At 41.5% G+C, this 11963-nt stretch overlaps 1 protein-coding gene across 5 annotated transcripts in view; it reads left to right on the forward strand.

Annotated features, from left to right (window-relative positions):
- RTTN (rotatin) overlaps positions 1-11429 on the forward strand; it is a 137332-nt gene extending 125903 nt beyond the window's left edge. For 4 of the 5 annotated variants that reach the window (XM_029229393.1, XM_029229402.1, XM_029229411.1 and 1 more), the window contains 4 exons: positions 2651-2918; positions 8786-8889; positions 9977-10046; positions 11121-11429. In XM_029229393.1, the coding sequence (XP_029085226.1) occupies positions 2651-2918; positions 8786-8889; positions 9977-10046; positions 11121-11206 (528 nt within the window). In that variant the 3' untranslated portion in view covers positions 11207-11429. Of the gene's footprint in view, positions 1-2650; positions 2919-8785; positions 8890-9976; positions 10047-11120 lie in introns of those variants that run through there. The other variant, XR_003794500.1, reaches the window with a different exon arrangement.
- The last annotated feature ends 534 nt before the right edge of the window (positions 11430-11963 follow it).

Genomic DNA, 11963 nt, shown 5'->3' on the forward strand with positions numbered 1-11963 from the left:
ATTCTAGTTCAACTTACATTGTCAAATGGTTTCTGAAATGACGGCCCCCTCCTCAAGTTAGACCTAAGTTCTTTATGGCACACAGGTGACTTTTCAGTCCCTGAAACTCCTGTGCCAGAACGTGACTTCCCGCCGCTGGTTTCAGCTTGGGCTCTTTAAGAGGGACGGTTGGCTTAAGCAAACCCAGTACACGTGTTCCCTTAGGCTGTACTTAGGTGCGTGTAAACAGGATCCCTAATTTGGAAGATTCCTTAAAATTTGAATATGATCAGATTATCTGTTACTTACTAGTACATAGTAATTTGAATGCTTCCCTTTCATTTACATGAAGGCCAAGGTAAATTGCAAAAGTTGACCACATTCATAAGAATTGAGTCTCCTTTTCCTCTATTGTATCATCTCCCCAGCCACCACCCGCTCCAAAAACAAACACACTTTGAGTGCAATCTCTAAATAAATAGCAGTCTTATTAAACAAAGATCTTCTCAGTGGTATGTTGGAGCTAACTCACGCTGGTTCATGAGTGTTTTTGTTAATTTTCAGGAATTTTGCAAGCCAGCTGACATCTTGGTGGTATATTGAAATCAGCCATGGTGGGAATATTCATGCCATGCACATCAGAAACCTACTACTCTCACCTCAGCACATGGCTGGATATTTGCTCTGTGTGTGTGTGTGTGTGTGTGTGTGTGTGTGTGTGTGTGTGTGTGTGAAGTCATCCGCAACTGGATTTTGTTGGGCGGGGGTGGGGGGGACAGTGCTTTCTGCCACTTCCTTATGGAGAGCACGCTGGTAGGAAGCAGAGTAGGAATTCCCAAGTGGAATATAAATGCTAATCTTGGATCAGATGTGTGACTGAGCTGACGCTTATTCTTTTTAAGCTTCAGTTTCTTTATTCAAAAAAATTTTAGGTTAAACAAAATGATCTCTAAGATATTTCAACCCCCAATCTATGATTTTGGTAAGGTACTTAAGCATATTTTGTTTTTCTCCTTTTTAAAAAAAAAAAAAAAATTAATTTGATTGCGCCAGCTCTTAGTGGTGGCAGGCGGGCTCCTTAGTTGCGGCATGCATGTGGGATCTAGTTCCCTGACCAGGGATCGAACCCAGGCCCCCTGCATTGGAAGCGCAGAGTCCTATCCACTGTGCCACCAGGGAAGTCCCCTTAAGCGTATTTTGATATAAGTGTGATCGGACTCCATTTCATCAGATTTCCATTTCAGGTGCAGATAAGTCAGGTTATTTTTCCTCTGCTCTAATTAGGAATCCTCCGAGCCTTCCTCTGCTCACTGTTATAACGAGCCCTGGACACTTTCAGCTACACCTCCCATAACTCATCTGTAGTTATTAGAAAATGTAGCTAATGCTATTGTACAACTAAAATTCTAAAATAATCTCTTTTCTCTCTACCATGGCATATTTCTTTGCATTCTACCCAGTGCAGGAAATCGTCTAAAAATGTCTTTAGGCCCAGCAAAAAGAAGGACTGCCCAGAACATATTTACAATTTAAAGTACTATCATATATTTTATCACTGTTGTCAACTCCAGATCTCCAAGATCATGGCAGAATCTAGCTGAATGGGAAAGACAAGGGATGAATCTAAAACGCACTAATTTGGGCTGAGAGGTGGGAAGAGATGTGAGTGATGGCAAGGGCAGGGCAGAGTGGGATGTAGTTCTGCAGTTTACTTGTTGCTTGGGTGGTGTTGCTAATGTTTCTGTAGCTCGTTTCGTTCTTGTACTCAGTTCTTTTATGTAAAAGTGCCAAGTTTATTTTATAGATTCAAGCCAACATTTTGATTTAGGTGTAGGGGAACCCAAGAAATAAGCCAGAATAGGTTGTTAAACAGGAAGAAAGATGAGCTACTCTGGAGAGTTGTGAAAGTTAAGCGATTGTACTTCTGCGCCCTGATCCAAATGCCTGTGGCTCCCATGCTGTCCTGGGCTGCTTCTTGATCTAATACTTTTATGCTTTCTTTCCTTGTTTGCATACAGATTATTCTAGGCAATAAGTTATCGTCTTTCACATAGTTCAGGGTTCGGTGTGGTTTTATAGAAGGGGTTTTATTTGGAGGTTGAAATGACTCTTACAGTTAAGTAATGGAGCTTTCCCATCTATAAGTTTACAAGAATGACATGTAGCCACGAGAAATCATCTGTAATGATGAGCAGCTGGGGTAAAGTGAATATAAGATGTACCCACAGATTTTTTTTAAAAAACACTTGTCCTTGGTACTACCACAATTGTTAACTGGTGTCCAAGACTGACTGAGGTTTTGTTTCTTTTTCTTTCCTGTAGGATCGCTTTAAATGAGTAGCAAAATTGCCAGAAGGCAGACAGAAAGAGAAAACTCAGGAAGCCTGAAATAATCCCCAAACTGAATGATCGACCCTAAATAACTAGGAGTTGACTAGTTACTGTATCCATCATCAGGAAAGGATTAGTGAGAATTAAAATTGAAGCACTCCTTAACCTTTTCACTTATACCTGGAAACAGTATAGATGGAGTATTTGGAAGGTACTGGGAGGAAGGAGAAATTAAAGTTGGGGAAAAGAGGAGCAGAATACTAGTACGTGATCTCTGAGGGACTAGGAAAATAATGAAAAGACTCAAGAGGAAAATAATATTCTCTCTATTTATCCACAGAGTAACTTCTTACAGAACTTCCTGTCTCTAACATTGCCAAAAGGAGGAAATAAACATCTCAGTAATCTGACCATTCTTTGGTTGAAGTTACTCCTGAACATATCATTTGGAGAAGATGGGCAGCAAATGATCCTGAGGCTCGATGGCTGTTTAGACTTACTTACAGAGATGAGCAAATTCAAGCATAAGAGCAGCCCTTATTTACCTCTTCTTATTTTTCATAACATTTGCTTCAGCCCTGCCAATAAGCCCAAGATCCTGGCTAATGGTGAGTATTCTGCCTGTACACCACACGCATCCATTTATACGTGTGGTTATTCAGGTGAGTCCCCCACAGGATAGTTTATAAATAATGTGCCAGGTGCTTATTCATCACGCGCCACGTTCAAGGCACTGTGGGAGGCTGCAGCTGTAGGGACGAATTGAATCGGGTGTGATTCCCGCCCCTGAGTTGCCGCTGAGTCTCCCGGGTTAACAAGTCGCCGCACAGCAGCCAGCCTGGATCCAGGAGGTGGTACCGAGGTGGGCCTGGGCCCCACCTCCCTCCTCCCGTCCCTCGTCCTGGTCCTCTGACTCCTCCACGCCTTTGAGCGGGCACTGCCCTGTCCGTGGAGCCTGCCCAGACCAGCCTGTCCACGTGGTAACCCCACCTCTTCCTCCTGCCTCCCCGCCCTCTCACCCTCTGCCCCCTCCCCTGTTTTACGTTTCCCCATAGCACTACCACCAGCTGCTACACTGCGTTTTCAGTGTATATCTGTGCGTTCCTCGTCTGCCTGCACTGGAACGTTAAGCTCTTACACGTCAAGAGGTTTCTGCCTCTTTTGTTCATGTTTATCTGGAGCAGCTAGACTCACGCCCGTCACTAGTGGGTGCCCAGTGGGTGTGTGAGCTTGAGAGCCACACTGAGCAGTCAGCAGAGTTCAGGACCCAACAGCACATGGTGACAGTAGCTTCACAGCGACTCCATTCTCTGATCTCAGGACAGATGGAGGCGAGGATCGGTGAGGATTCAGAAAAATTTTGGAACAGAAGGAGCGAAATGGAAACATCTGTTTGTGCAACCATGTGCTGTTTCTGTGAGGGGTGTGTGAATTTCAAGTTTTATGAGGAGGTGTGTTATCATGAAAAGACAAGAGGTGGGCTCTAGTCTCCCACGTACCTGGTGCCGGATGCCAGGCCCTCGTGTGCTCCCACAGCATCGCGTGGGGCAGCTTCTCCGGGTCCACTTTCTTCATCTAGAAAATGGTCTCTCCTTTCTTGACTTCGGTAGAAATCAGTTGTTAACACATAAACTGCCTGGCACTGTTTGTGGTACATGGTAGATGCTCCAGATGTATTAATTCTCTTTCCATTCATGTTTTTCACTTAAACTTTTCTTAGGGGTGTTTTTCTATGAAACGCGGAGTTTTCCAAGTGGAAAGGATTCTGCTTACATTCTGTTGTGTATAGTCATGATTCTATTTTTCTGATAATAATTATTGAATTGCTAGAAATGCAGGGGAAGATTTTAGAAGCTCAGCCAGCCTTTAACTTACCTAAATGAACGATGATCTCCTTTCCCGTGGCCCCTCTGCTGACTCTGTGTAGCTGCCATGGGGGAGGGGCTGGGAGGGGCGGCTCCAGCGACTTGTTTCCAGGTTTCCATCCTCCTTCGCTGTGTCTCCCTCAGTCCTTACGTTTGTGAAATGAGGGTGACGTTAGGGCCTTACCTCAGAGGGCAGTGAGACGGCCTGTGTGAGGCGTCTGTTCCTCTTCCTGCCATCACCTGTTAGCATTCACCTTTCTCAGAATAAGCGTTTTCTTTGGGGACTGCTAACTGCAATTTTATTATTGAGAGAGTTGGGAAAAGGTCAGGCTTTAGGGAGCTGAAGGAAGAGTCTGCATTTTCCATTTCTGGATCACTCAGGGTTTTGTGTTTATTTTTCCACAAATAAGATCTTTTATTTGTCACCATTAAAAGTCTGAATTTTAAACAGATTCTTAGACTGGTGGCTCATTTCCATTAGCTCATTCAACTTTAGCACCTGTCTCATCCCCAATAGCTTTTCCAGGACTACTACCTTCACCCTGTAGTTCCGTGAGTTTTCCCAGTTCAAACTTGGGCTTCTTCAGCATTTTTACTTTTCTAACAAAAACATCATGGACCTTTTCTGTGTCTTTTCCAATGCTGTCTGGAATCAGTTTATTGACCACCTTTTTCAAGTCATTTGTCTGCTCCTCTCCGGTCATGATTTCCATCACCTTCTTGTGGATCTGGTGGACTTGCTGGTGCCGGGCATAAGAGGTCTTCCCGAATCTGATTTACATTTTTTAGTAAAACCCACACAGAAGAGACGAAGCAAATAACCGTCGGTAGTCTTGACATCAACGTGAGCTTCAATCATGGTCTGCCATTTTTTGACCATGGAGCACATTTTGTCATGCGTAAGATCCATGCCATGGAAATTGGTCAGGCAGTTTTTGCCCTGAACATCCTCAGTAATTAGCTTGAATTTTCTAAATGCAGCTTCATCATTCTGCAGATCAGCAGGGCTCGCTTCAAAAACACGACCCTTGAGGCCATCAGATGTGATTTTGGTTCCTTGATTTCTCGTGACCAGTATTTTCCCAATATTTCTTATATTGAACATAGCTGGTACTTTCACATCATACCAATCTTTCTTAGAAAATTGGTCAACCGCTTTCTTCTTGGCTCCCTTTTTGCTGCCTTTCATAAGATGCTTGCTACTGCTGACTGCCAGGGTGCTGCTCAGAGAACCAAAAGGCTGGATCACTCAGGATTTATTTTTAAACATTTCCTTGTATCAGCAATGTGCTCTCTCCTTCATTAGCTTAAAGAAGTAGCTTTCCCCAGCCCCGCAGATGTGAGATCAGGGGCCTTTAAGGCAGGGTAGGAAGCAGCAACTGTGCCGTTTCTACATGGATGTGTCGCAGGCACTGCCTCCGTCTCCACTTGGGGATCCAGAGGGGATGCTTGGCAGGGTCAGGCAGCTTGAAAATCTTCCCAGCAAGGCTGCGTAACTCTGATAGTAGCACCCAAACATCCAGTTTAGATGGCCAGGAGTAGAGTGGGCAGTGGGGCTTGACTTTGCTGTTTAAACAGATCCAGAGTACTCCTTGTTTCTGGTCATGTCAGGGTAGGTCTCCTCTCTGAAAACAACAAGAACATGCTAGATAAAATATATTAAAATTCACCTTAAAAAATGAAAGAACTGAAAACATAGTGGGAAACTTCTAGGCCAATTTTGATTGAAAGTGTGTGCCCAGAGAGGTGAGAAGTTTGTAGAAGGCTCTTTAGCTCCCAGGACATTTGCCAGCTTTGTGTGCTGGGGCTTTTGTCCAGGAGTGCCAAGAGGGGAGGGGACAGACGCCAGGAATCTCTGGAGTCTTATGGACCATCCTGCAGGTATTGAGCTGGAATCCCAAAGAACTAACCTCTTAGAAGAGGATGAATCAGAATTAAATTGGTGCCCCAAACCTCATGCAGGCGACTAGAAAGAAAAGAAAAACAAGTGTGAGAATGGGCACCACAGACTGCCCCTCACAGCTCTGCACCCCAGACACACATAGACAAGTGGCCCATGACCTTGGTTGGAGCTGATCCTCAATTGACAGTGCCGCTGGGGGCTGAGCAGAAGCAAACTGCCCTCTGATGGATGGAGGACAAGTTTGGACTAGGCCTCAGGGAACCTCCACAAATAATTTTTCAAAAACATCAGCCAGTATACAGTTAAAGATGACCAAGCTTGTCAGGAGAAATGGCGACATGAGTGAGAAAGAGCAGGGGGAAAAATACCAACTTATCTGCCTAGATTTCAGATGTTGGAATTCTAAAACAGAGATTTGAAATGACTTTATTTATACAGTATTTAGATAAATAAATGACAAACTTGAAAGTATTTGCTGGGAATAGGAAACTGAAAAATTGAAAGATTTGGAAAAAGAACCAAGCAGAGCTTCACTGTTGAGTATGATAATCAGTTAGCCACTGATAGGTGTTTAAGTGTAAATTAGATATTCAGTTTGTTAGTCACACTAGCTACATGTGGCTATTGGCTATCTTATTAGACCACATACATATAAATATTTCCATCACTGTAGGAAGTGCTATTAGACAGGACTATTCTAGAACTTCAATAGCCAAAATTAAACACTCAGTATACATGTCTGGCAGCAAGTTAGGTGCAGTGGAGGAGAAAACTTAGGCATTAGAAGATAGATCAGAAAAACAATATCCAGAATGCAGCACAGACAGCTAAAAAAGATGAGAAAGGATTAAAAGAATAAAGGGTTTAAAATTAAAAAAAAAAGGTAAATGACATAGCAGATACATTGGGATAGTCTAATTGCATGTTTAATTGAAGTCCTCAGAAGAGAGGAGAAGAGAGGAAATGTAAGCGAGGACAGCTAAACATTTTAAGAACTGTTTTCGTCAGACACTAATCCATAGATTCAGGAGACTCAGATATCTAATTTTGAGCAGATAAATAAAAATAAATCCACGTCTGTTCTCGAGGTTATTTCTATGTTTCTGTGCAAGTTCAGTTCATACCTATTTGTTAAACTTAAGAATGTTTTACATGCTTTTTTGTATACATATTATATTTCACAATAAAATGTGTTTTAAAAAAAATTGATCCACTTGCATTATCAGAGGGGACACTACATTAAGTGACCTATACATTATACAGTACCTATACAGTACTTTATTAAAAATTTTAAGAGATAGTAACTGGTTGAAGGAGTTATATAAACTTATTTAGATCATGGGTTATATGATCTGAGTGTCTGATAAAAAGTGTGGAAACATGCCTGGATGATACTCAGCTGGAGAACACAGAAATCACCCTCCCATTTGATGATGGTCCCTAAGAGTACCAGCTGCCACCCATCACCTCACATGATGAATTGCGTCAGGTAACAGTTGTATATATATAGCCTGGGTCTGGGTAGGTTATGATACAGAGGTGGCGGGGAGTGCAGAGCAGGTGGTGAGGCAGGAGGGGGTAGTCGGCAGAAAGTTGCAGCACCCACACCTCACTTCCACGCTGTCTGTCCCTCTGCTGCACAGAGTTAACTTTATGGAGCCGCTTTTTTTTTTTTTTCTGTAAAAGATTTTAAATTTCTTAAAATTTCTTGAAAAATGCTAAATAAAATTACTTGAAATCATTTTTGTTTGCTTTAGTTATGGAATCTTTCATCCAACTAGTCTTTATTGAGCCCCTACAATAAACTTGCAATGTGAATATTCATCAGTGAGCAGACACACAGAGTGTACCCTCAGCTAGGTTACAGTTTCATGAGGTGCATTCATTGAGGTGGGGATAATGCATAGAGAGAGTTCCCAATAACAAGTGTTTCACCCCTAAGAATGCAACATGTTCTTAAAATCACACATTTTAGAGGGAGAATAGTTGGATAGAATTTAATGATCCATGCAGTTAAGTAGTAAGATAGGTTCGTGTATTGCTCTGAAACACTTGGACGATGTCCTTGGGGCTGTAGACATCTGTACTTTAAAATGGGTAGGCTGCTGCAGATAATTTGTAAGTCTTTCATCCTCTGGCCAGCTTTGCACAGAGGGGCTGTATCTTGTGTGTTGTTACGCCTTTAAAGAACATTTTCCTCTCTCTCTCTCTCTCACACACACACAAACATGCCTTTGAAATGTTTAGTCCTTTTTTACAAGGCTTAACTAATATGGTATTTCTTGATTATTGTTTTATATAGTAGCCCATGCTATTGATATGTTTGTATAATGTCTTTATAGTTTATCATAAGAGCAAGTCCTATTTTCCTGCATGTGCAAATGTGAGAGATGATTGAACGGCTCATTGATAAACTCATTGTGTAGTGGCTTACTTCTGCTCTATCGTTGTCTTTAAATGAATGTGCCTTTGTTGAATTAGGGACTAAAAAGTTAAGCAGCCGTGGCTTCCCTGACAGTTCTGTGCCTGCTGTGAAAACAGTTTGTTTCCAGGTGGTTCTCCCACATACCACATGTTATAAAAGATTGCTTTTGCCAACTTTTTATTTGTTTGGTGGGTAAAAAGGGGTTATCTGACCAGTCTTAAGATATGAATACAATGTATTGTCTGGGACTGAACTTTTTTTTTTTAATGTGCTTATTATTAGAAAAAGTCATTAGCGTGCTAGCTTCCTGTCTGGAAAGTGAGAATCAAAATGCTCAGAGGATTGGAGCAGCTGCACTTTGGGCTTTGATTCACAATTACCAAAAGGTCAGTTTTTAAAATCGTTGTTGTCCCTACGGGGCAAACACCAAGGCTGTCCGGAAGTCAGGGGACTGTCAGAAAGGAAAAAATCAGAGTCAAAGATAGTGTTGCCTTTGTGCGTTCAAACCATTAGTAAACTATCTGTCAAAGTCTTTCATGTAATCATTTCAATAGGAGGTGTCTCAGTTCCAAGTGTTTCTCCCTCGAGTGAATTCTCCCTGTGAATATAACTTGATTTGCCATATTGGTACAATGCTAGTATGAACTGTTTCTTCTAAAAGACGTGTCAAGGAAAAACTCATCTTGAAATCAGGCCGAACAATGAAATTTTATCCAGTTGCGAGATTCGCCTTTCTCTAGGACACGTCATCACTGAACTTTGAGGTCAGCTCAGTCCTTGTAAGGCTGTGACACAGGGCCGGCCCCAGGGGAACGGCCAGCAGGTGGGACTTGCACCTGCTCTCTCTGGCCTCTGGCCTTCTCTTTGATTGCAGACGTCTCACTCCTGAGAGAAATACCTGTGTGTACCTAGTGGCTGAGTAGTGGCCAGGTGACAGTGTTAGGATAGATGGCCATCCCCAAACGGTGCTCATGCAGCTGGCCGTCCCTGGTGCGCACTGGCTGGTGTCAGCACTTGTGAGGACAGAGGCTGCTCTTGTCACTGTCACCCCTGTACCCCCAGGGCTCAGCACAGGGTTATGCACTTTGGAATCGCTCAGTAAATACTTGTTGACCAACTGACCGACTGCTAGTATTGTGTATCCTTTATCTGAAATCTGAGGTTTGAGGAAATAATGAAATACTGAAACTGAGATGGCATAGTTTAAAATAGCAAATTGAGATCGGGGAGAAGGGGGAAAAGGGCAGGGAAGGAAGAACATGGGACAGTAGAGTAAAAATCAAGTCAGATAGGGAAGGATGTGGGCGGTGGCACAGTGGGCTGGAGCAGTGTAGAATCTCCAGCTACATTATTCTCTTTTGTAGTGTCCTGTTTAATAGCGTAGTCAACAAGCGCAGACTTAGTATTGTGCTATCCTGGTAATTAAACACATGGGAATAAATCTAATTGATGGATTGCTCTATATTATCCTAGGCAAAAACAACTTTGAAAAATCCATCAATAAAAAGAAGAGTGGATGAAGCATATTCCACAGCAAAGAAAAGTAAGTTTTATTATTAAAGAGATTATAGTTAAACTTGGAAGCTGTTCACTGAATTCTCTGATTAATGATACATTTGGACAGTTCACAGCAAAATGGCAGTTTTCTACACTGATGTTCTACACTGAGTTTGAGGAGCTTTTATGCTGAGGCATTGTAAAGTGTGCCAATACTTGGTCCATGTTTTTCATTGTAACATTTTTTAAAATAATAAAATGTTCTAATAGATGAATGTTTGAGATACAGTATTTTCTTGACGTGTCAGTGATCTTCCTCCAACTCATTTTTTTGTATCACACTTCTTTTTGCCGGTGGCCACCACTGTGCTGAAGTATGTTCTTACATGATAAGAACTAGGCCCAATTAGAACTGACCTTGAACAGAAAATGTTGATCTAACGTCAGGGAGTTGAATTACAGTCTTCCAAGAATAGATCCCATTGCCCCTGCATCCACTCGGTCCTGTGATGTGACCATGATATGAGGCAGGGTTTTCCTCTCAGAGTGCATTTTTCATTTTAAGTGATACCAGTTTTCAATGAGCATTATTCTCTAAACCTTTTTTCCGCTAAGGTACTGAACTGTGTCTTTCCGGTACTGTTCTGTGTCTGTTGGCTATTAATTTTTATGTTTTTATAGTGTAATTTTTTTGTAAGTGGTTTGGTTTGGGGTTTTTTTTTTCCCCCCCTCTTCGGTTTGTTTCTAGCTATGACCATGAGTTTCTAGAGGCAGTGAATGTTTGAATTTATGTGGTAGGAGGGGTGGTCCGAAAAAAGAGCAAGGCATTCATTTGGGATCGTAGGTAATAGTGTCCATTATGGAGGTATATTGATTTTTGTTTATACTCTGTGGCTAAACCAGTAATTAAAAATAAATTCCATAACTTCTTAATTTTTAAAATGTTTAATATTTTAAATATTAAATTAAAAAATATTCTTATAATGCTAGCACTCAAGAATTGGAATAGAACTTTGTCACAGATAATCCTGTTCACATGTGTTTGTATGTGTGTCTACTGTTCAGTGCAGTGCTGAAGTTTAATAACTTGCTCTTCTGTGCTCTAATTTTTCTGTCTCAGCTTTCTTAAACTCAGAAGAAACTCCTCTAAATGCCTATTATTTGAAATGTCTTGAAAACCTTGTGCAGCAACTTAACTCTTCATGAGCGCTCTGAGATGCTTTGCCCCGAAGCCAGCGGCCACCGGACAGGTGAGCCAACCTTGAAGCAAGTTGTGTGTAGACCTGTCCCTGAAGACGTGCTAAGCCTCTGCATCAAAGGGCATAGAGAGTCCTGGGAACACAAACTCTTTTTTTTCTATGCAATGTGTTTTGTAAAAATCCTATTTATCAGTTATTTAATAAAATAAAATATTTTTAGCAACTGAAAATTGACTAATAATTGCTGCTTACAGGCTTTTAGCAGTCTCATGAATATAAATGTTAGGAATGGAAAGAAGACATTGTGTTCTGATTTCCTTTTTTAAAAAAATTTTTACGTGAAATTTGGCTCATCCATACAAATCCTTATTTTTCAAAGCATACACATCAGTGAAGGAATATTTGTAGTAAGCGTGTATAATTTTGTGATTAGCTTCTTTTTGCAATTTTTAGTGATAGTAATTCCTTTCCATATGATTTATAAATGTGTTATATTTTATTATTTTCACCTTTCAACCTCTGAAATGTTGTGTAATAAAAAAGGAAGAAATAGTGTTTATGGTCATGTACCGTGGCCTGGGCTCAAATTCTGTCTCAGCTCAGAACGTCATGAAGAACAGGAATGTGAAAAATGTAGCAGGAACAACTCTGTCAAGACCTCCTCACATAACTCTTAACTAACATGTAGTTCTGAACTCAGAACTTAAGATTGGGAGTTCCCTGGTGGTCCAGTGGTTAGGACTTGGCGCTTTCATTGCTGTGGC

This window comes from Monodon monoceros, unplaced genomic scaffold, assembly GCF_005190385.1.
Source record: "Monodon monoceros isolate NGI ecotype Baffin Bay Population unplaced genomic scaffold, NGI_Narwhal_1 Super_Scaffold_1, whole genome shotgun sequence".
NCBI classification, from domain to species: domain Eukaryota; kingdom Metazoa; phylum Chordata; class Mammalia; order Artiodactyla; family Monodontidae; genus Monodon; species Monodon monoceros.